At 26.7% G+C, this 25,427-nt stretch overlaps 1 protein-coding gene across 5 annotated transcripts; it reads left to right on the forward strand.

Moving 5' to 3' along the window:
* The first annotated feature begins 638 nt into the window (after window positions 1–638).
* On the forward strand, window positions 639–25,427 carry qm (geranylgeranyl pyrophosphate synthase quemao). Of its 5 annotated transcripts, none has more exons than XM_016055268.4 (11): window positions 639–738; window positions 4,121–4,236; window positions 5,438–5,506; window positions 6,869–6,954; window positions 7,373–7,536; window positions 12,878–12,979; window positions 17,708–17,768; window positions 18,723–18,801; window positions 20,804–20,906; window positions 22,391–22,505; window positions 22,577–25,427. In XM_016055268.4, the coding sequence occupies exons 2-11, from the start codon at window positions 4,168–4,170 to the stop codon at window positions 22,650–22,652; spliced, it is 924 nt and encodes a 307-aa protein (XP_015910754.1). In that variant the 5' UTR covers window positions 639–738; window positions 4,121–4,167; the 3' UTR covers window positions 22,653–25,427. The 5 variants fall into 5 exon arrangements, with proteins under 5 accessions (XP_015910754.1, XP_071037663.1, XP_015910752.1 ...); XM_016055266.4 differs by having other exon boundaries at window positions 724–862; XM_087160498.1 differs by lacking the exon at window positions 639–738 and adding an exon at window positions 747–1,100.

Genomic DNA, 25,427 nt, shown 5'->3' on the forward strand with positions numbered 1-25,427 from the left:
AATACTTCCACAAAAATGGATGGTGTTTTCAATAAATACAAATGTAAACAATAACAATCCCAAGCTCTATACCTGCTCTAATTTCGGTTAGAAAGTTTGCAACTGCTTACTACAGCTTATTCTGCGAGGCGATATTTTCAAACGGATAATTTTTTTTTTCAATAAAGGAAATAAATTAGATAATTTGTGAGCTCAAATCTGCTGTATTTCATAAGATATTAATGTTATTATGTAATTCTGGTAAGTTTGAAGCGAAAATTTGTTTTAGTCATTTATAGATATTTTGTTAAAAAGAAGGTGGTATGGTTGCTGGATTTTGAATAACTCGCTTTTTTGGCAGTCCTGATTTGACCTCTTTCCATTTTTTTTATTATTGTTTGATCTTGTTGCAAGCTGTGCACCATCGTGCGTTAGTGTTAGCACCTTTAGCATTACAAACAAGTATTGTTAGTATTGTAAACACAAGTAATAAGTTATCATATACCACGTTTGCTAGAATCTCAAAACACAATAATCACGCTGTGAGCCAAATGGCTTTGAAGTACACCGGACACAGTAACCCGGAAGCATAGGCGGTATGGAGCTTGCAGCGTTCCCTAGTGTAGAAAACACCATTCATAGGAACTTTCCGAAAGAATCGCATGAATCACATACAGTGAAAATGGCCATTGCTGAACATTCACGGAATTACGATATGTATCGATATAGCCTGTCAAATTAACTGCCATCGTCGCATAGGTAAACAAATAGAATAATATTCTTCATGAAAAACTTTAAATATACTAATAAATTTATATTTTATCACATATTCTTTGTAACTTCCATTATCTTTTAATGAAAGCATAATTTCATCAATATAAGGGTTTGTCTCTTATTTTGCATTATTAAACTGAATAGAATGTTAATTTTTATTCTTTAAATATGAGTGAATGTCTTATCAGAAGTATCTGACTCATTGATTAGAGCCAAATTCTTCATGAATAACTTTGTTATTATTATCACTAAATGAGTGGAATAATTCGCAAACTATATTTGCTTGAATTAATAAACTTAAATCTTATTCTTAAATCTTAAATATATATTAGCTTATAATATTTATGGTAAGAAATCTTTACTTAAAAATTGTGTGCTTTCTTTTGAATTGACAAAAGTTGTCACACTTTCAGATTATCCCGCATTTTATATTCAGGCATTTCCAGTTATTTATCTGTTTGTATTTATCAGCAAACCTAATATTGTTAAAAATTTCTATATTCTAGTTTAGGGTTTGTTGATTTAATTCATGATTTCTTGATTTAATCATGAAAGAATCTATGATTCATTGTAATTTTTAAAAAAAGAAAATTCATTGTTTTGAATAAAGTGATTTCTTTTTAAAGAAATCATCAGTTTTTGTAATTTTATTTGTTTTTAGTGTTTTTCTGCAGTTAATAATGATATACAGTCAACCCTGCTTAAAGGAACAGCCAAATCTATGCAATTAAGCGGGTTATTCGATTAAAAGGGGAGTGCAATATTCAATCTTAAATACTGAATTTTTGAAAAATTTTACTTTTTTAGGATATTTAATGCATAGTACAGCATTTTGATTTAAATAAACTCAGTTTTATGATCAATAAACAATTAAATTTAAAACTGTCTGCTTTAGTATCATAAAATATATATGCCATTTAAAGTTACATAAAAATAAATCAATGTTAGTGAAAAGAATAATTTAGGTACTAAAATATTATTTGATCCCTCCAAAAAAAATCGATAATTGAATACTGTTTTTTATACCTGTTTAATTCATCAATTTATCAAAATTAGGTATTCCCTTTTAGTTTCAACTAAAATCTACTAATAGTGCATCAAAAGGGGACCATAAGTCTTGACCACAAGACAAATCACTCTATCCCTTTTTTACATTCTAAATGATGTGTCTGTGTGAAGTAAGTCAAAGAGGGGTAAAAATCCCTTCGCTTAGGGTGACCTGGGGTAATTATTGATCAAAAAATGCAAACATCTATTTTGTGAAAAAACTATTCAAGATAGAATTTTAATATTTACTGGAAGTTTGAAGCTATATGAGATGAGTCCTATTCTACCTTCTTTTGTTTGAAAATCTAATTAGAATTTAAAAGATCTTAAATTTTTAGTGATCAGGAATTACCCCTTCTCTTGATCATTTCCGGGGTAATTCTTGATCATTTCTGGGGTAACTACTGATCACCAGTTTTTATAGTAAATGGGCTGCTTAAAAATAATTATACAATAGTAATTAACAAATAAGACATTAAGATCAAACAAATAAACCAAAAAGATATGTTTAAGCTGCTAATAAAACGCTTTATTTAAAAGCAGGAATAAAGATTAACTCTTCAGCTCTAGCAGCAGCTCTCACACTGAAATTTTCATTTTCAATCATTAAAAGAAATTCACTATTTTTGCTTTCTAGAAGCTTAGTATCCTTTTTAGGCTTATAATTTTTCACCATATTTATATTAGGTTAATTTATCAACTTAAAAATTATTCTAACAATGTACACACATAAAATTAAGATAGAAGCAAGGTAAGACAAACTAGAAATGGTGCATATCAGAGCACATTTGCCTTGTATACAGTTAAAAACAAATTTTGCGATTATAGTTAAAATATATTTTATAGTTTTTCCACTTAATAAATATGAACTGTTATTTAAGAAAAGAAATTTAACTATTTATTAGCTATTTTTTAAACTATTTATAAGAAGAAATGACAATGATCAGGAATTACCCCAGTGATCAATAATTACCCCATCTGTAGGGGGCAACATTTGATATAGTTTCCTACAATCAATTATAATGTTTACAGTAGATGTGAAACAATTAAACAAAAGCTTACACTATTTTTATATCAAAGAAAAAGAAAGTAACTCAAAATATTTATTATTAAGAGAAGGAGGGGGATCTTTGCAGAAATGTGCACATTTTGAAACCCATCTTTGAAATGGAAAATACAAAGAGCGGTTTAAAAGATACTTGTTTTGTTAGATTAAACAAAAAACTATTATTAACTAAATGTAATTATACTTTAGTAAAGCGTACAAGCATTCTTGTCCATGTCTCAAATTCAAAAAAAAATAATTTTTTTTAAATAAAACTTAGGTGATCATTATTTACCCCAGAAACAGAGTGATCGTGAATTACCCCGGGTCACCCTACTTCAATGTATTAAACTGGCAGCAAGATTTGATAAATTTTTCAACTTCACCTACTAATGAATAAGAAGTTCCTATTGAAATGAGCACCTATTGTATCCTTATCTTAACTGAAAAAGGAAAATTCCATTTTAGCTGGTGAAACATTTCTCAAAAAAAAAATTTTATTTTTTATTTTAGTACCACTTCTTTATGCAATTAGGTGGGGGCAAAAAACAACAAATAATCGTTTAAACGGTGCAGTTTAATATTAGTTTCATATAAAATGATTTGGTTCCATTAAATTTATTCATATAAGCGGGTTATTCGATCTGTGGTTGGGGACGGCTATATTTCTAATCCATTCTCTGTAAATTTAAATTATACCATTTCCTTGGCATTATTATAAAACAATTTTTAATGCAGTTATATAATTTGAAATAAATTGTTATATTTTTAATAATATGTGAGTTATTGTATTTACTAAAATGAACCTATTATAAATTGAACCTTTAAAAAAATCTTAATACAATGCCAAATTAACTTTATACTTTCATTTTTTGAGAGGAAAAGAAAACTGAATTTTAAAAGAAATATAAATTAAATTTATATATTTTTTAATTAAAAACCAATTAAAATCATTTCATTTTTAAATTCTTTATGAAACAGATTAAATTCTGCATTTGTGAATTTTTTTAATTTTTATTTTAGTTTTTTTTTATTTCGCTTTTATTAGCCTAATGATTGACACAATGTGCTGGGCTTCATAAATGAAAACAAATATTTGTAATCATATCTTTTTACTTTCTTTGAAAAAAAGGAAATATACCTTGTGGAGTTACATCCATGACTGTTTTAACTAAGTTCATCCAAAGTGAAATAATGAAAGTCTTAGTTTCATCGTTCAATTTATTTATGAATGCCTTATAAATATTTTTCAAGTCTGCATCACATGTTTTTCAGACTCTTCTATAGATAACTTTGCATAAAACTTAGCTTATTCAAAGAAGATGGCTTCTGGTGAGATGCATGACAACAATTTTGAAGACCTCTCTGAATCCAAAAATGCTGTTGATAAAGTAATTGTAATTTATATCAGTTATTTTATTATAATTTAACTCATATATCAATGTGTGTGTTACAGTTATTCTACTTTAATTTATTAAAAATGATCTAATATTTCCTTTCTCTCTCTCTCTCTCTCTTTTGTAATTGTTAGTACCTTATTAACATATTTTATTATAAATAACTTTATTTTAGTATTTGTTTTCCAAGTGATCTTTGTTGAATGTGTTCAAATAACCCTTTCACTCCCCCTTTTGACGCATTTGAATTTGTGCCAAAATAGCGTCCATGTGACAACTACTACATGGCCTATCTCAAAATTGGAAGAGGTGAAAAAATCATGAGTATTAATTTATATACTTGAAAACTTAAAGTTTATAATCATTATGCAAATTAATTCTTAAATGTTTAAAGCCTGCATTTAATAGCAACATTGTCAAAAAAAAGTATGGATGCTAAAAAAAACACTATTAATAAATATACTTTGAGTCTGTTCTATAGTGTTTTTGAATTACTAAACAGTAATGTGGGTTTGAAATTTATCAAACTGTAAACATTGTCTAATTGTGCATTTATAATCATGTAGAACTTGCCTAATGTTAATATGAGTTTTAAAAGCTATGTACTTTTACTAATGAATCTCCCTACATGTGCAACCACCTTTATTTTCAATACTCAAAATAGTTTGCCAAAGGTGTGAACATTCCAAAAATCATGATTTTCAACATAACTATAGAAAAAATGCTGCTAGAAAGACAGCCTGTTTTGTCCTTTTGTGTTGTTCAGTATTTCTAAAAATAATAAACTTAAAGCGATAAAATATTATGATTTTTCATACTATGATTTTAATTTGTGTGTGCTTATTCAATCATTGGTTTTAGCTACATAAGAGCATAAATACGCAGAATGACAGTAGGGACCTGAGGAAAGTGGCTTCACAACTATAGTCTTTTCCTTGCAATGCTATCAACCCTAAAATAGAATTGAAAACTTGAAAAAATATATGTAGCTTATTATACAAGAATGCAAAATGTATAAAAATATTAACTTTGAATTTTATTATTTTTTCGCTTACATTGATTTTTTATTTCACGGCAGTATTCAAGATACATTTTTTTTATGTATAGATACTATTGTAACTACCCATTTATTTATTAATGTTTTAATTTGAATGAATTTATGGTGTTTAAATGTAATATTTCTTTTTTCTTTAAGATCCTTTTACAGCCCTTCAATTACATTCAACAAGTGCCTGGAAAACAAATTCGAACCAAACTAACTAAGGTATTTCTTTTACATTTCTTCCTTCCCATTTACTTATTTTCTCACGTCTTCACCTTGTTTGTCATATGTTTTTAAAAACTTCTTTATTATTTCTTTTTCTATTTCAAGAATGTTATATTATTTGTTTGCAAAAATTCACATATTCTTTTATAAATCAGGATTATTCACATATTCTTTTATAAATCCTGATTTTCCTAATGCAAAATTTCTGCTCATATTTGTCCTGATTTCAGTAATATTCCTGATTTTTTTTCTTTTTTGCTTATTTTGAATATACTATTTTGACAAATAAGCTATTTTAAAAGAATCATTCAAATTGAAAAACTAGATCTATCAGTGTTGAAACTAGTCAGTTTTTATTCAGAAAGTGAAATCTGTAACTTCAAATTAGCAGAAGTTAGCATGAAAAACGATATTCCTTCTTCATCTAAACCCATTTTCTTCAGAAGAATGAATTATTTCTGAATTGGTATTAGAACAAAAATAGTCTTAACTACTTTGCTTTTTATAAAATCATTTTCAATTTTTGCCATTTCATAGTTCCTTTTTATAAGTGTCAATAAAAGACACTTGACCCCAAGGGGTTATGCACAGCAGGTGTGTCACACTTTAACTACTGACAAAGAACAAATTTTTTTTTTTTTTTTTTAAATAAAAACGCTCTTCTGTAATAATAGAATGTCATTTCTTTTCTTATTTTTAATAAAAAAATTAATGCACTTGCTGAATTCTAAAATAGGTCTGATTTAAAAGTTAAATACTGCTGTGAAGGTCCTGTTGTGACTCCCCTTCTGAAGGTCCTGTTGTGGCTCCCCTTCTGGGAAATTTTGTATGTATATTTATCAAGGCTTTCACAGGTCATGAAGAAAGGGAAAAACCTGCAATTGTCTGGAAATTTTATTTTAACTCTAAGCAGCAGTAAATAGTCTGGAAAAGTTACATTTTTTTTTACAAAAACTAGGACATTTCCTAAATTATATCTATAAAATAACTAGCCTTAGAATTGTCAGTAACAGTAATCAGATTATGAAATCCTGGTTTCCCTCATAAGCTAGAAATTAAAACAACTTTTTTACTTCTTTAAAAAATTTTGATTATATTTACTGCTCAAAAAATATTTAAAATCAATTATTAATTTCTTTCTGATTTTAATCAAAGGCAATTTTTGAAAAATAAATGAAACAAGTGATAAAAATATGATAATTTGGTTTAATCATTGATACGTCTATCTTCAATTAAAATTACACGTACAAGTGATTAGAACACATACTCTCTTAAATGCCTTCATTTTATTTCACATCTTGCATATGTTTCTCTTTGAATCATTCTATATAGCATATTTATATCAAAATGTTTTAACAGGCTTTCAATCACTGGCTAAAAATTCCTATGGATAAATGTCGAGAAATTGGAGAAATTGTCCAAATGCTTCACAATGCTAGTCTTTTGTAAGTATTGAATTTCATTACTTTTAAATTATCCACAATGATGCAATTTATTCTTTTCATCACATAATTTAGTTAATTTTGTTAGTTTGTGAAATGAAAGAGATTCAGTATTTTCATAATTGTTTCACGCTGCTTGAAACTTGCAAGATGAATTGCGTGGAAAAATCAATTTATTATTCTATTACTTTTTCTCATAGTGTAAATACAAACTTTTCTTCTGTTTTATACAATATTGTGCATTGCTTCTTAGTAAAATAATTAATATTTCATAAAATCTATTGAATTTTTGCTTTTTAACTTTGACTTCAGTAACCTCGTCATTCAGCTAGCCATATTTTCATGTATTTTCAACAAAAAAAAGGAAAAAAAAAAGGTTGCTATTCACCTTTCTGTTTTGTAAATCAAATCTTATTTGTAGAATCGACGACATAGAAGACAATTCCATTCTAAGAAGAGGTGTTCCAGTTGCCCACAATATCTTTGGGGTAGCCAGTACCATCAACTCTGCAAACTATGTTTACTTCCTAGGATTGGAGAGGACACTCAAATTAGGACACCCAAAAGCAACTACTGTATTTACCGGTATTTCACTTTAATGTGTTTTTATTAGACTTGCTTTAAAATACAGTGAAACCTGTCAATTGTAACCTCTGGTGCTTTGGTGATCAACTTATAGAAGAAGTTAAATTATTGTTTTCTTTCTATCACATGTTCTCCTTTTATATATTATGTTATTCATGTATTTATTTTATATAACCATTCATAATAAAGATAAATAGAATTGTTATTATTTAAAGGATTTTAAAATTTTATTTAGCAAATATCCTGTTTTTAATATAGAATTTAGTTACTAGAATGAATTGCAAGTTATTTAAATTCAATATTAAACTAGTTAGTTTTAAAAAAAAGCCCTCCCATATTTTTTTTTTAAAAACAATACAACACATCTATTATCACAATATTTTAAAATTTGTTTTTCACTTACTTATAAGCTTATTTATTACGAAATCCCTAAATAGATTCTTTATTTATTTTTTTAGTTAACTTATAAGTGGTTTACAATTGCATTTAATAACACTCTAAAGTAAAGTTGACTTATTTCAGTGACTAGCATTCAAGATATATAGGTTATATTCAAGATATATAGATGGTTGAGTTACAATGGTTTTGCATCCTTTTATTATATAGTATAAATGTGCTTCTTGATAATAGATGTCAACTTAGACAGGTGGTGAATTTACTAAGTTGTCTAACTTTCGTATATTTATTTGAAGATGGCTTCTTTTTTCTACATACTTCACTAAGCAATTTTGTCTTTGGCTGATTTTTGTTCTTTTTTCCTTTTTCTTATTATTTATTTGAATTTCTAATAATTGGCTATCATGATTGGCCTACAGTAGGGGTGCCCAACCTTTTTGAGTGAAGGGCCACATGCGTAGCAGATTGACCAATGAAAGACAGCATGCCAAATGGAAGACCCAAAGTATTTAGGCAGACATATTCACTTATTTTAGATAGTAATTGTTATAAAAACATTGTTCTAACCACTAAATTCTTTTTCTAAGTTAACCTTGTAATATCTTAGCATAAAATTAAATACTTTTAAATGTTTAAAGTTAAAAACTTCTAAACTGATTACTTAAGAAAAAACAGAATCCGAAAATCAGAATCAGTTAATCAGAAAAAAATTTATATAAATTGAAATAATTAAAAAACTATGGGAAAATACATGTGTTTTAAAAATCATATTACATAATACAAAAGTCCATATAAACATAAATTTTAACTTTAAAAAATTTGTTCATAGAATTAAATTTTAAAAAAAATATTCTAGTTATTAAAATAAATGCAAGTTAAATACTTTGATTTAAAGAAAGTTTATAGGGTTAAAAATTATAAAAATTGAAACAAAACCCCATCTGCAGTAAATAAGATTTAGCATTTAGAAGGGCAATATACTTGAACTTTAAAACATTTATTTTAAATTAATGATATGACGCAGGGAGGGGCAGAGAGGGGGAAGAAAAAAAAGCATTAATTTTGAATAAACTATTTTCCTTAATAATAAAAACTATTAAGATACTTGTTTAAAATGTTTTATGGCGAATATTTTTTTAACATGACACTTACTATTTACAATTAATACACATATGCATAAATAATTAGTAACATTTACATTACTTAACAAAACTTATTTTGATTATTTCTTTACTGTTAAAATTTAATGATATACAAATCATTTCCCAGCGTATAATCATGAATGATATGAAATGGTGTAAGTATATAGAAAATGGTTAAAAAAATTTCTTAATGGTTATCCTGTGATTTACAAAATTTTTTAATATTGTGATAATTTTATTCACTTGATCATGTGATAGCTTTTTTGAGCCATTAAATGAAAATTTAATGATATTGTTTAAAAACTGCTCTGTAATTTTGAACAGGCCAAATTTATTCTGGAAAACAGTCTTTCGACAGAAGCTGTTGTTGTGGGTAGTAGTATTAAATTTGGACAAATAACTTAATCACTTTTGGAATTTGTCCTATATGATCACGTGAATACAAATAACGATGTGTTGTTTTATATTTGCCTAAATACTATTTGCTATGTGTGCTTTTTAAATTGGGTAAATATAAAACGCAATATATGATTTTAAAATTGCGTGAATACGAATTGAGATGTACAATTTTAAATTGCGAAAAGACTACTCACAGCGCATGATTTTTAAGATGTGTGAATCGCGATATATATGGTTTTTAAATCGCGTGAATATGAATCGCGCTGGATGATTTTAAAATTTCGTTATTGTTAATAGGAAATGCGATGTGCAATTTTAAGATCGCGTAAATACAAATTACGATGTGTGAATTTTAAATTATGAGAAGAGTTAAAACGTGTAAATACGAATCTCGTCATGAGATTTTTAAATCATGTAACAACAAAAAGAATAGGTTGGGTGTGTGATGTTAAACTTGCACTTGTTCATGGGACTAAAAAAATATACACGTGTTTTGAATTATTTTTTAGCAAAAGGGAACGCGTTTAATATGAATGTACGCAACATGTTTTTTTATTTTTTATTATTCTTTACAGGAAGGGATCGATTTTGTTAACATACGTAATTACTTTTTAAGTTTCAAAAAAAAAAAAATTAAACAGTATCGAATTTTAAGAGTTGTAATATTGTGCTAAAATATCAGGATATTCAAAATCACAAGTAAAAATGTAGCAATAATTGGAAAGAAAAAAAAATGTTCAAAAAACCTCTTATATTTAGGTAAAAATTGACACAAATACATTACGTAAAAAGTAATTATTTTAATGCGCGATGCAAAACTCGCGTGCTGTCAAATTATAGTATGAAAAATTTCAGAACTTTTTTAAATCTTGGGTAAAAAGAGTAGTAATAACTACTAAGGAAATTGTCAAAATCCCTTTATATTTTCGGTGAAATTGGTGTAAATAAAACCCGTCAAAATTTTATGTATTTAAATGCGAAATTAAAGTATCGAAATAGCGTATAAAAAATATCAGACTTCCAAAACCTTGTAGAAATGTGTAACAATAATTGCCAAAATAACGATTGAAAAATAATTTTATTTGCAATAAAATTGGCATAAATAAACCACGTCAAAAAATGGTTATCTAAATGAGCGATTATTTAATCGCGATTCGTATTAATATTGTGCTAAAATATCAATATTTTAAAAACCATGCGAAAATGCGTAGCAACAACTGCTGAAAAAGGATGAAAAGTCAATCAGATTTTTCATGGAGTTGGCACAAATAAAGCGTTTCATAACTTTTAAAAATCGTGATTTCAGAAAGTATGTGAAAATGGGCAGCAATAACTACCGGAAAGTCATTGGATTTACGATGAAATCGGAGCACTCGAAGAGCGTACCACCTGGCTAAACATTTCATTACCAATTACTGGATTTCCGGCTAGACTTCCAGCGCCAGATAAGACTCATTTATGTTTGTCACAGCCATATCCAGCCAGCCTTACAGTAACCTGTAAATTATTCATAAAGATCTAGTTTTGAATTTATGCCGATTAATGAATTTTATGCTGAAAACTGTTTTAACTGAATTTTATAATTAAATGTATATATTTGAAATAAGAAATTGCATTGATATTTGTTTCAAGTAAATAATAAGTTCAAGTCAAAATTAATTGCAGAAATATAAGATACATGTGATGTATTCTCATTGTTATTGTCATTATTCTTATTAGCTCACTATTCTTATTTTATTATTTCATTATTCTTATTATTACTCATTTGCAAATGAGTCAATGCAATATGTTTTTATTATTTGGGTATGTAGGCTTAGCATTTTATAGAAGTATAATTGAAAACAGTAGCAAACGAAATATAAAAATATTTTCTTACAAATTACATATTAATTATTCTAACATTATAACTAATTTAGACACCATAGAAGATTAATTTTCTAGTAAACAAAAGCACATGTTAAAAAACCAAGCCAATTGTTTTAACAAATATTTTTAACGAAAAATTTAATACAAAAAACTTTGAAGAAGAAAAGAACACATAACTCAAAAAAAAAACAAAAAAAAAACTCATCTGAAAACTTTTATCACATTTTCAGCCCAAGTCGATATACATTTATATTGAAAAGTAGCCTACATGAATAAAGTTGGTCATCAATATTTTTATTTTACTAAAAGATATTTTCTTTCTCTTTTGCTCAATATATAGAATTTCCAACCAATCTGGTTACCTTCCCACTAATCCAAGAATGATTTTTGTGATTTTTTTTTCATGTTATGTAAATATATGTTAACTTTCTCATAAAATTTTTTACGTGCAAGCAAATTAGCCCCTTGTGTGTTGCTAGATGTAGAAGTTATTTTGTCTTTGGAGGGCGCTCAAAAATTAGTTGGATATGGATGTAAAATTGTAATATGATATAACCACTACATGAATCTTCTGTTCAACATTGCTTTTAAAATAAAGTTTCTCACCAAATATTTAAGAGATGGGTAAATCTCATTGCTCATAACTGACATTATAGACTGACATTATAGTTATCAGAATATAAAATATTAAACCTTGCAGCCATTCATATAGACTTACCTTATTTCCAATGTCACTTTGAAATTTTTTTTCAAATATGTTTTATATTTTTCAAATCAGAAACGATAAATGTATGTTATAAAAATATTATTTTTGTTATAGAAAGTTATAGTTTTTTTACTTTTGTTCATTTATTAGCATAAAAAAAAACAATTTTAACTTAAATAAATTCTAGTGACTTAAATCTTGAAACCTAGTTATTTATTTTAAATTTAATACCAATATTTTTAAATCTTTTACTTTTCTTTAAATTTATTTACTTTAAATCTTTATCTCTCATTATTACCTACTCTGGGCACTTTTTGACTGAAGTCCACATCATACATTTACATAGATCAAAGAATCTTTTAAGTAACAAATATTAAGTAATTTTTAGTAGAAAAATCTTGATGTACTTATGCTAAAAATATCTCCATGCATGTAGAATAAGATTTCTCAGCCTCTGTTTTATGCCTTATATTTTTTAAGTATGCATTACACATCTATTCGAAAGTAATCAATATGAAAGATCAGTTCCATAATCTGCTACTATTCAATCCCTCATGTTGAATATGAGAGATTGAAATTCCTGGGGAAAAAAATTTAAGGAATTACTGTTCAATAAATTCTTTAACGGGGAGAAAGGGGTCACTTTGCTTCTTTCTAACTTTTTCGTTTTTGTATTTCCCTGAGCCATTTTTCATTTTAGGGTAAAGATTTAGAAACAAAAAGCCAGCATTAGATTGAAAGTAATCCAATCTATGCAACAAGTCTTAGTTACTATTAGAAATTGATTTGGCACTGTATATGTGATTTTTCAATATTTATTTTATTTCTCTAGAGCAGTTGCTGGAGCTTCACAGGGGTCAGGGCATGGAGATTTATTGGAGAGACAGCTACATTTGTCCCTCTGAACAAGAATATAAAGAAATGGTCAAACGAAGTAAGCATCCTCTTTTCTCTGTTTTATCTATTCAATTGAAATCAAGTTTGGCTATTCAAGCAGGCTTTAATGATATAAAACTGCCAAGGACAAAAGAGGAGAAAATCATAAGAATGAAATGATAAAATTAAGTTTCCAAAGTAAAATTTAAATGTAATTATTACATCATTTATCTAAAATATAAATTATGTATAAAAATATAGTATTTTATTTTACTTTCAATGGGATTTATTTAAAAGAACTTGGCTTAAACCCAATTACCTTTTGGCTGTTTAATATTTTGTAAAGTAAAATAAGTTTAAAAAATTTTTGAAGAAAAAAATTAAGCAAACTTATGAGATACTTAAAAATATATGTTATTTAATTATTACGCACAAACAAATTGTTAAAACTCTTTAGGCAGAAGATCACTTGAATGCATATACAAAATAAAATATAACATGCAAAAAACAGAAAATAAAATGTAAAGAAAATACAGAACGAAGCACAAAACGAAATCTATAAACCGAGTAACGAATTCAAATGAACTTACATGTACTGGAATCTTTCAAGAATGCTTTAAAATATTTTCATAATAAGATTGGCAGATTGCAAAATGTGAAAACAGAAGTGCAAATTAAGGGATCTTTTGTGGTGCATTCTTACTGCAGTACTGAATCACACTTGATTTGTTAGTTACCTTGGATTGGCCCAAAAATGAATGTGTGCAAGATAATAATATTATACTGGATAATTTAAGGTTTATAATTAATAAGGTTGATATTTAATTAGACAATTTTAATGATTTTAGAAAATTAACATTTATTTAAAAAAAAACATTATTTGCCCGTTTTGCACAGTTATTTTTAGCCTGGGATTTGTACATGATAAAAATATAAATTAACAAAGAAATTTTTAGTTGTAATAACATAAAATTAATTCAACGGTTTTATATAGAACTAGTTTATTTATAATAAATTTAAAATAATTTTTTTATCGTATAAATCAACAATGCAGATATTTTCTTCTTTTTTAATACCTAAATCCAAAAAAAATTAGAATAATTATCAAGGGATGAAAGACTTCCGCGAAAAAGCGGAAATCCGCTTTTTCTCCCAATTTTTAAAATTTCCGACCATGTTCAAAAAACTAAAATTTTTGGGTAGTCCAATTAGACAACCCAAGCCTCCCGAACGATAGTCGAATTACCGCGACTTCCGCTATAGAGTGGAAAGGAGTCTAAGCGTTTCGTTTCCGACCGCCGATATTTCTTTTCTTTTGTTTGGCTGATTTTCAGAATTTTAAATATTAGGAACTGCGCCGGAATATGCTAAAATCGCGATTTTTAATCAGACGATTTTAATATCAATCATCGATTTTCGTATTTAACTGATTTAAAAGTTACGTGTTGCGATTTAAGCCGTACTAGGAATTCCTATTCACTCAATTTTAAAATCCAATATCGCGATTTGTATTTAAGCGTTTTTAAAACCCAATATCGCGATTTGTATTCTCGCGAGTTTAAAATCCAACATCGCGATTCGAATTCACGCATTTTTAAATCCAATATTGCGATTCGTTATCACGCAGTTGTAATATCAGATATCGTTTTTCTTATTTGTACGCTATTTAAAAATTACTCATTGCGATTCGTATTCACGTGATCTTAAAACTATGCATCACGATTCTTAATTACGCGATTTAAAAATTCAATATCGCAATATGTATTTTCGTGTTTTTAAAATCCAACCGCACGGTTCATATTCATGTGATTTTAAAATCCAACCGCACGATTCATATTCACGCGATTTTAAAATCCAAAATCGCGATTCATATTCACGCGATTTTAAAATCCAAAATTGCGATTTTAAAATCCAAAATCGCGTTTTTAAAATCCATATTCGTGATTCATATTCATGCGATTTTAAGGTTCAAAATCGCGATTCATATTCACGAGATTTTAAAATCCAAAATCGCGATTCATATTCACGCGATTATAAAATCCAAAATCGCGATTCATATTTACGAGATTTTAAAATGCAAAATTTCGATTCATATTCACGCGATTTTAAAATCCAAAATCGCGATTCAGATTTACGCAATTTTAAAATCCAAAATCGCGATTCATATTCACGCGATTTTTGAAATCCAAAATCACGATTCATATTCACGCGATTTTAAATGCAATATCGGGATTCATATTCACGCGATTTTAAAATCCAATATCGCGATTCTTGAAAGAAGTAAAAGTAAGTTTTCTCTTGAATTAGTTTCTGTAAAGATGTGGTATATTTTTCATTAGTAAGTAATTTAATAGTCGTGCCTTCCTGTAATTGCTTTATTTTTTTTAATATAGTAGTGGTCACAATTTTAAAATTATGTTTAAGAAAAATTTAAAGTTAGCTGTCTAAATGCTTCTGCCACTAATGCATATTAATAAAATGTCTAAATGCATATTAAATAAAAATCTCCCAGCATAGTTAAAAGTTGCTTTTATAAATCTCAGTATCATATAGAGCACTACCCCCCCCCCCCCCCCCCTCTCCTCCCAGTGGCCTGCATTGTAAAAGTTCAGCTTTTTTTATTTTTGTCCACTTTCATGCCTATCATCATGATTACAAGGCAAGATTAATTCCTCCTGGTAAATATTATTTAGCAAAATTGTATAATTGTGAAAAATAAAGATTATCATCAATAAATCTAAAAGCAAATTTAATATTAGGACTATAGTTTTTTTCATAATAGTGTAAAAATAAGTTAGCTAAGAGAGATGAAAAATTAGATCCTTGTGTTGTTCCATCAATTTGAATTAAAAACTGTTTTCTATTTTAAAAATAATTATTAAAAGGACAAAAATAACTAGAATTTCCCTATAATCAAAATCGCAATTAAGGATATTTTTAAAATCATAGTAATAACTCAAAAGAACATCTTTTAGTTTAGAAAGAAGAATGCTATTGAAGAGATCTTGGAAATCAAAAATCGCAATAGGATTAATTTTATTTTGTTTAATAAATTTCAAAATCTGTTGAGTATTAGTGATAATCCACGAAAAACCTTCTTTAATAATGTTAATAATTTTATTTAAATAGTTAGAGAAAATGGTGCCAAGTTTGGTTAGGTAAGTATCAGATCCACATGTGATTATTCTAAATTTCATGAATTTTTGGTCTGATAATTAAGTAAGGAAATTGTATTTTGCTAATTTTAATTTTTAACCTCTTATATATAGCTAAAAAATTTTAATTATAATATTATTATTTAAATTACTAAGATTAACATTTTTGCTATTTTTTAACTACTAATTAAAATTTTTTTCACAGAAAAGATTTCACCTAGAGATTCGTAATATTTAAAGCTTTTAATTATACTGAAATCTTTTAAAGGAAATAAATTATTTAAATTTTCAATAACATTATGAAATTTAATCTTATCGAAATTAGGTTTTTGAAAGTTAATGCCGAAATATAAGTGATCTTAATTTTTTTTCTTTTTTTTTTTTGAATCTTTATTCATTTTAGCTTTTACAAGATCGAAACAAAGAATCCTTGAAGCTTAAATTAATAAAAGAAAAGTTAATAATTTGATCTTGAAGCTTATATACATCATTATTCTTAAGGGGAGAAACAAAATATTTCATTGGTTCAATATTATTATATTTATTAAAATCTTTTTTCATATTAGAAATAAAGTTTACATTTAATTTGTCACTATTAAGAGAGTTTTTATTACTTCCTGATCCCCGTTTATCTTGATTTGTATGCTTATCTTTAATGTGATGAAGTGAGTAAGTTGAGGAGTTATTAAAATTAATCTGTGTATGTTGGAAACTATCGTTTATCCCATATGGCAAAATTGTTTTGTATAAAATATATATATATAATAATAATAATTTTTTATTTGCAGGGATTTAATGTTGGAAAGTAAAATTTATTTTTTCAAATTGCTATGTAAATTTTTGTAGTAATATTTTTTTCAAATGATATTTCTAGAAAAAAAAGAAAGAAAAAACTGTTATGCTTCATTTCTTAAAAGTAAGAAAATTAGTAATAGTAACACTTAACGCTTGCAGATGTTTATAGAAACACTAAGGACAATGTTTTTTAGATATTTATACATTTACAGAAATGGCGTATTAGGTTACGCTTGGATTGATTATTTAGATTGATACTGTGTTTAAAACATAGGGGTTAAAGAAATTTTGATTTAAAAGAAAGGCTATTAGACCATGAATTAGCAGCTGCTCATCAGATTTTTCACATCATCAAAAATCATTAATATTTATTAATATAATTATTAGTTTAATGTGATTAGCTTGTATTAAAAAGCATTTAGTTGCTTTTTTGCTTAAGAAAATTTTTATTTTTGCTCTCAGACCTCAAAATCTCTTCAAGAATATGAAACATTTACTTGATTTATTTTTTCCACTTTGAATACTTTTATTTTAAAAAATCAAGTGATTTAAATTGTTATTGAAATTGATGGTTTTAACAATGTATTTTTAATTATGGATACACTAGTTAAAACTGTAAATAACTGTCAACCCTGGTTTAAAAAGATGCTTTATAAAGTAAAATGACTCTTAAAACCCATTTAGATTGAAAGATGTGGTTCAAAATAATATGTATTAGTGTTATTTTTACTTGTTTATATCTAAAATGTTTTTTTTTTCTTTCTGAAATGTTCCTTATTGATTGAAGGTAATTATAAAATAAAGCCTATATTCTTGATTCTTTTATTTCTGAATAGAAACTGGTGGTCTGTTTGGACTGGGTGTCAAATTAATGCAGCTTTTTAGTGATAACCAAAGGTAACTTTAAAGGAACAACATTTTATTAAGTTCTATACGTTCCCCTCACTAAATGTATAAAAACAATCGATAAATCTGTCTTTAAAGAATTTTCCTGGGAAGATGTACCTTTTTTCTTGTTAATGTCTCCTATGAACTCAATGAGTGTGTTTTCTATTGATGCCATTTAATACTCTAATTCTTTAATACTAGTTGATAGTCCTACTTTATTTTTAGTAATGATAATTTTATGAAAAGCTTTTATGAATTGAAGGTTTAGGTGTTTTTAATAAATAATGATTTATTGTAATTATTAAAATCAATTTTTTTCATTTAAATAAATTTTTTTGTTGAACTTAGATTTGTCTTGATTTAATGTGAATTTCTTTAAGAAAAATACTTTTTTTTAATTATTGAATGCATAAAATGTTTGAAACTTATAACTTCATTGTTCATCGGCAAAAGAACTATGCATTTTAAAACAGTAGAATTGTGTTTTTAATAATTAATTAACTTGAAGTAAAAATGATTGTAGGTTTTTGTATTCATTTTTTGAAAGATTAAGACATTGAACATTAAGACATTTTTTGGAAGATTTAAGACATTGTGTGCACAATGTCTTAAAGAACATACAGCTAATAACATAATTTCAAAATATATCTTAGAATATTCATACCTTACTTAATTAATCTTTTAAGAAAACTTTATTTAAATTAAACAGTAACTAGATATAGAAAAGACACATATTATTTGTCATCTGCTTGTTTTTTATTCTTTAAAATGTGGATATTTTAACTACCTTTACTGCGTTCTTAAACTAGATCTGCTTTTTTTCACCAAACAAGAACTGAAAACTTGATGAAATATTTTGATCAAGTTTTTTTACCTTTTTATAAGTAAAAAAGGAAATTCTATAGAGACACTCATATTTCATTTCTGTTTCATGTCATAATATTTATTTATTTTATGTTGCAGTGACTTTACCAAGATTATAGCCATCATGGGACTCTATTTTCAAATCAGGGATGACTATGCTAATCTCCAATCTAAAGAAGTATACATCCATTATTGAAATATTTTAAAAAAATTTTAAAAAAACTTGTATCAATTATGTTTTTCCCTCTTATTTCTCTCTCTATCAATATTTGATTGTTTAGAATTTTTGTTTTAAATTGATATAATTTACAAAGGAATAGAGATAGTACAATAATGAGCACATTCGAAAATCTTGAGGGAATGTGAGTGAATAATCAATGCAATGAAAAAAATTAAAGCAAGTACTTCAATTATGATTGCGCCTTTGAATATGTCTGCTCATATCTTTTATTGAAAATGTTGGAGTACAAAAACAGTTTAATTAGTATCAAAATAATAATTTGTACAGCTAATTTTACTGCCAAAGTGTTGCTGCCTAAAAATAATAGTTATCTGAAAGACTAGGATATAAGCCATAGTTAAGTTTTGAGCTTTTTTTTTTTTTTTTTTAATCCCTTAAGCAAAGTGTTTTGCAATTCGTCTCACCTACTTAATTGTATAATTTTATTTCTAAACTAAAGTGTACTGGTAAAGATTATTATTTTCTTTTTCACATCAAAAATTGCCAACATTTTCTGCTGCAAAATCAGTTTTATTTGTTCAGGAATTTACTAGTAATCTAAGCGTAAGGCTTCAAAATATCAACAAAAAAATTGTCTTTTTCACTTCTAATTCTTATACAGTCCGACAGGTAGCGTAAAATATTCTTAAAACAATTATAATAAAATAAAATAAAAATACTGCAGTTTTGTTATTTTGCTGTATTGTTTTAAAAAATTGTTGGAATTACTATTATTGTTGTATTCTATTTTTTTATCCACTTTTATGTTACTAATAATATGCCAAATCTTAAGGAAATATTTGATTGAATGATCGTGTTTTACAAATTATTTTTAGTATTTTGTATTAATTTTTTAATATTTTATTTTCCTCTTATGTCTCTGACAAGTTGGTGTAAAAGGGTCATAAACCTACCGTAGATTCCGGCGTATAACGCGCACTTTTAATGCAAAAAATAACATTGGAATTTACGGGTGCGCGGTATGCGCCGAATATAAAAAATTATAGATTAAAAAATTCTAAGTATAGAAAAATACTTTTATTTTAAAGAAATAACATAACTTTACCTATATACTTTATTGATTTTCGTTATTACATAAATAGTTCATTATCTCAGAATCACATTATTACTCTTTCAACTCTACCCTCACATACATATCAAATTCAGTTCTTTTATTTTTGCAAAAGATAGGGAAAAGAACTTTTTATTTACGATCTTGAAAGACGAGATATTGCACACATAAAATCCTAATTTTCGTCCGCATTATATGAAGAGTATATCTTAAAATTCAAAAAAGTATGAGAAATTACAGGTGCACGTTATACTATGGGGCGCGTCATGCGCCGGAATATACGGTATATTAAATTGTTAATTTTTAAGACTAAAATATTCTTTAATAATTACAAAATTATTGATATAGTTTATTTCTGAAAGTTTAATTAACTGTGGTTGTTAAATGAATGAATTTAAAATAGATTTTATGCTTGTAACTGCAATGACAAAATGATTCGCTGTTGATTCCACAAAATTATGATTTGTTATAATATAAAATTGCTGCATAAATACATTAACTTGATTGAATAATTATGATTTATATGATAACCATTGTACTCTATAATAATAAACTATCCAGGGTTTCTACAGTTCTAATAAAGGTAGTACAAATTTTTTATTTACAAGTTTTAAAATGTTTGCTTAATTTGAATTAATTGTTATCAATTTTGAGTTAAAAAATCACGATTATATACACCATTGTTCAAATGTGGAAGTATTAAATAGGATGGTGAAGTGCAATTATGGCTTTCAACGATATTTTTATTTTGCATCTTACAACTTAAAATATAACCACTTAACTGAAAGTTCATTATTTTTCCCAATAAATACATAACTGTTTTAAAATATTGATGTTAACTCTTAGTAAATTGAATTTCAAAAACATAAAACTTCTTCCTTTTTACAGTACACTGAAAACAAGAGCTACTGTGAAGATTTGACGGAGGGTAAATTTTCATTCCCTGTCATTCATTCAATTCGAAGTAATTTAGATGATCCTAGAATTATGAGTATCCTTTTAATATTTCCTTCATGCTTTATATTTATTAAAGACAATGTTAAAATTTACTTATGTGACCACTCTGCTTGATTCTAAAAGTAGTACAACTTTTAAATATTTATTATTTTAGACATTGAAATATCTTCTTAAAAAATGTGATTGTGTTTGCTAAAGTGTACATATAATTAACCTTATATTTTCTAATGAATAGAATCAAGGTATTTTTTAAGTTGTGGATCTACACAACTTAAACAAAACACATGGGATAATTTTTGAGCTATTGTGTAAAAAAAAAAATTCAGTTTAAAGAAAAATATTCTGTACTTGTAGGAACAGTGTGATTCAAGATTATTTTTGTCAGTTTAAATTCTGTATTTTAAAAATAAATAATCTTTAAAATTTAATTTTTGAATTATCTTTGAATAAGCAAATTGTATAAAACATTTTTGATTCACTTCAAAAGTTCTGAAAACTAAACTCAGTGGTGCGACAGCCCATAGAGGGCCAACTGTGTCCATCTCATTTTTCTTGACCTTGGCCTGTGCGGTTCAGGAACATATGTTCCGATTAGGTGGTCAGCCGTATACGAAACCCCCAGTGTTCAGTTCCCAAGAATGGTACTCATTTATCAACCCACTGAAGGGATGAAAGGCTGAGTCAACCTTGCCCGGCCCGAGGATCGAACCCAGGACCTGGCACGGAGGAGCTAGCACTCAGCCACCAGGCGTCAAGAATCATACACATTAAAGAATGATTAACATTTAATATGTGAAACAAATTAAAAGCAGAGTCTGTTTTAAACACAATTATTATAAATTCTTTTTTTTAAAAAATAATGAATGCCACCTAAATTTAGGAATGGCATTTATTGTTTTTCTGTAGTGTATATTTTGGTTGTTATAAATAATGTTTAATAAACAATAATGAACTGAAATATTCTTCCATAATGGTACCCTGACCTGCTGCAACCTTGGGAATGTCTAGGGAATGTTTCCATTTCTACTGGAAGTTTTACTTTTGTCATAAAAACTTTTTATGTTTTCATGTATTGTTTTTGCTTTCACTCATTGAAATTTAATCTTAAGAATTTTAATTATGAGTTTAAAATACTTTTTCCAAATTTTTCTCGAAGTAATCCACTCACGGAAAAAATGCATGCTCTATTGTCAAGGTCAAGAGAAGGTTAAAATTCCTATTTTCAATCCGAAATTCTATAATGCTTAGCTTATTTAATTTTTCATTACACTTTATTAAAAGAAAAAGTTAATTTTTGAGGAAAAAAAGTGAAAATCATACTATTATGCTAAATTTAAAAAAAAAAAAAAAAAAAAATCATTCATAGGATCCTTGGTAAAATGATACTGCTGTTAAGATGTTAACATTTGCTCCGATAGTTTTCTTGTTTGAAAAATGTGTTATTATTCTAATTTAATTTTTGTAGATTTTATTATTTGTCTATCCATTATAAATTATTTCAGTTAACGTTCGATAAAGATATAGTGAGGCAGAGAACCTCAGATGTAGAAATAAAAAAATATGCCGTTGAACTGATGGAGAAGATAGGATCCTTTGAGTACACTAGAAATATTCTCAAAGAATTAGACATCCAGTGAGTTACAATTTACATTTCTGTTCAGTGTAAAAATTCCATTTTGTAATTGTTTTGTTTTCCCTTTCTAGGGCTAGGAAAGAAATTGAAGACTTGGGACACAACTCTTTCCTCGTCAGCATTCTGGATGAGCTGAAGTTGTGGTAGGAGATACCCAGCATCTTGAATATTAAGTATTTGGGTTAGATGATCACTTGCGTTCATCTATTAAATGTGTCCTTTTCATCCTCATTTAATATGATCTACGATGGAATTTCATTCAAATATTTTTCTGATTGTGTTGAGAGTTGTATATGTATGAATATGGATCATTATTGTTAAACAAACATCTTTAGTAGATCGAAAAAGAATACATTCAAACAATTATTCATTTTAATATACTTGCTTGTTTGTTATTTAAATATCAAAATTTAAAATTCAATATTGTTTTTTTTTAATATTTTGCATAACTGAAGATTATTGTTTATTAATGATCCTTTTGTTGGATGAAAACTGCTTTGATTCCATAACCTGGTCGACAATTGCACATATCAGTGTGTTATTTTGTCTAAGAAATGATCCGCCTAATTTTAATCTAGATAAGTATATGCTGTTGAGCTACATTTCAGGTGTGTTCTAAAACATGCATTATGCAGGTTTTCATTCTACGTTTTTTTCCTTGAAGGCAAGCTTGTCTGACTGCAGTTTTTTTTTTTTTTTTTAAACATACATTTTTGATTGAGTGCAACTACTGAGGACTGATCCTAGATAAGGATGAGTCGATAATGAGACCGTTTTTATCTTGTAACATCTAATTGAACTGATATGTTTTTTCAAATGTCAACATTAAGAAATAGCATTTATTTGAAGTATGGACTTTTTGTGTGTTGTAACTGCTAAAATAGTGTTTGACCTAAATACAATTATCTTTTTTTTAAATATGAAATGTAGCTTCTTTTCTGACATCCTTAATTACTATCTGTACAATTAAAATATTTATCTGCAGCTTCGATTAAAAACCTTGTGTTTTTATTTCAATATTTCATAACTAATATGTAAACATTGCTTTATACTACCAAATGTAAGATACTTTTGAAGAAAAAAAATTTCAATGCTAAAATGTATTTATTTTTTTAAATTTTGTTTTTTGAGAAGACTGTGCTAGTATTAGGTTACTTCATAGATAACTTTAGGTGCTTTCTGTAGTTCACTATTGTGTTTAAAATGTTCACATTACATATATAAATAATTTACTGATGAATCAGCATGAATGATCTTTTAAAAAAAAAAATTTTATAAGCTTATTTGCTTAATATGCAAGTTGAATAAAGTTTTTCTAATCAATAAATGCCTTGTTAAAACATTATCTTGGTTACAAAATTTATTTAAATGAGGAAGACACATTTGTTTCTTGTGGTTACCATAAAATTTGCTTGCAACAATTTAAATCAAATCGAAAGTGTTATTTTTTTCCCTGAAGTATTCATCATATTTCATATTTAACAAACTCTTAGTATTATTTGTGACACCAATTCATATTTTGTTATTTGTTTCATTTTGTGTTTAAATTAAACAAGTCTTGTTTTTTTTATCTACATTGAAAGCTTTTCTTATTTTATTTTTTTAACGCTTCGACCTTTTTTTGTTTTTATAGAAACATTGTGTTTAGTATTGCACGCATAGAGTATTCTTTTTTTAATACTCATTAGTGGGTATTAGTAATGGGTGAAAATGCAATACGCTTTTGTTATTTATTTTTTTCTCACTTTATCAGATGCCAAAGATTATAAATCTTTTACTTTATTTGTGTACTGCTTTCATTTTGTATGTGAATATGAGCAAACATCTTAAATAACTTTTATTTGAGTTATCAGATTTTTCTCAAGTGCCTATTTTAATGTTCTATTCCTTTTAATACATAACTTTTTCGACCATTGTTAAACAAAATAATGAAGAAAAGATTAAGTTCATTTTTTAGATAGAATTATCTTTTATCTATATTTAAATAAGCAAATTTTATAATTGTCTGCAAAAATTTCATTTGGTCCATTTTAAAAGTTCTCAAGATATCGATAAAAATTCAAAAAGTAAAATGAATATGAAATGGTCCAAACTTTCAACTGTTCTCCTAACTAAACTCTTAAGACATTCTGTACATTTTGATAGTCAAGAATTGAAATGTTTTTACGTCTGATTCCCCCAACATAATTAATAGTTGGCACTCATTAATCAGCGTTATGGAGCTTAAATTTAGAATTATAATTGGTTTTTTGTAAGTGGAAATGAGGTTAATAAAATAATAATAATAAAAATTCTTTATCCCTTGTGTTATTTTTTTTTCATTATTGTATTTCCTTATAGTTTACTAATCTTTTTGATTATCATCTAGAAAGCGATACTGTTTCATTGAAGAACCATTATTGGTTTTTCTCATTTCAGAACTCTATCATTTTGTAAAAAAAGAGAACTGAATATTAACTAAAAACATTTATTTATTTAAAAGTTAATGTAAGGATTTGTTGTTCTTTTATAAAATGCTTCCAATATTTAAGTATTTTTGAAACTTTTCCCAAGATTATGTATTTTTTAAATATTTTCATTTTAAGAACTGTGATTATCATTGGATTTTTTTCTTCTAAATATCACTCTTTCTTTCTCTCCTTCCAAATTTTAATTTATTCAAAACTAATAGTTTATGAAGATGTTAGCGCTGAAATGTTTCAATTGTCTTTATCACTCCAATATATTTGTTCCAATTACTATGTGATGCCTAGTCCCCCAATGGTCTTCTCAAAAAAAATGTGTGCATTGCTTATGTAAATAGAATGTGATGAAGCAAGTTGCACATTTTGCCATTTTTTAGTATTAGATGTTAAATGATTATTAGTAGTAATATTCATATTGGTTTTGAACAATTCAATAAAAACTATTTTTTACATTCTC

This window comes from Parasteatoda tepidariorum, chromosome 4 (assembly GCF_982258835.1).
Source record: "Parasteatoda tepidariorum strain Cologne lab strain chromosome 4, Ptep-v5.0, whole genome shotgun sequence".
Lineage (NCBI taxonomy): Eukaryota > Metazoa > Arthropoda > Arachnida > Araneae > Theridiidae > Parasteatoda > Parasteatoda tepidariorum.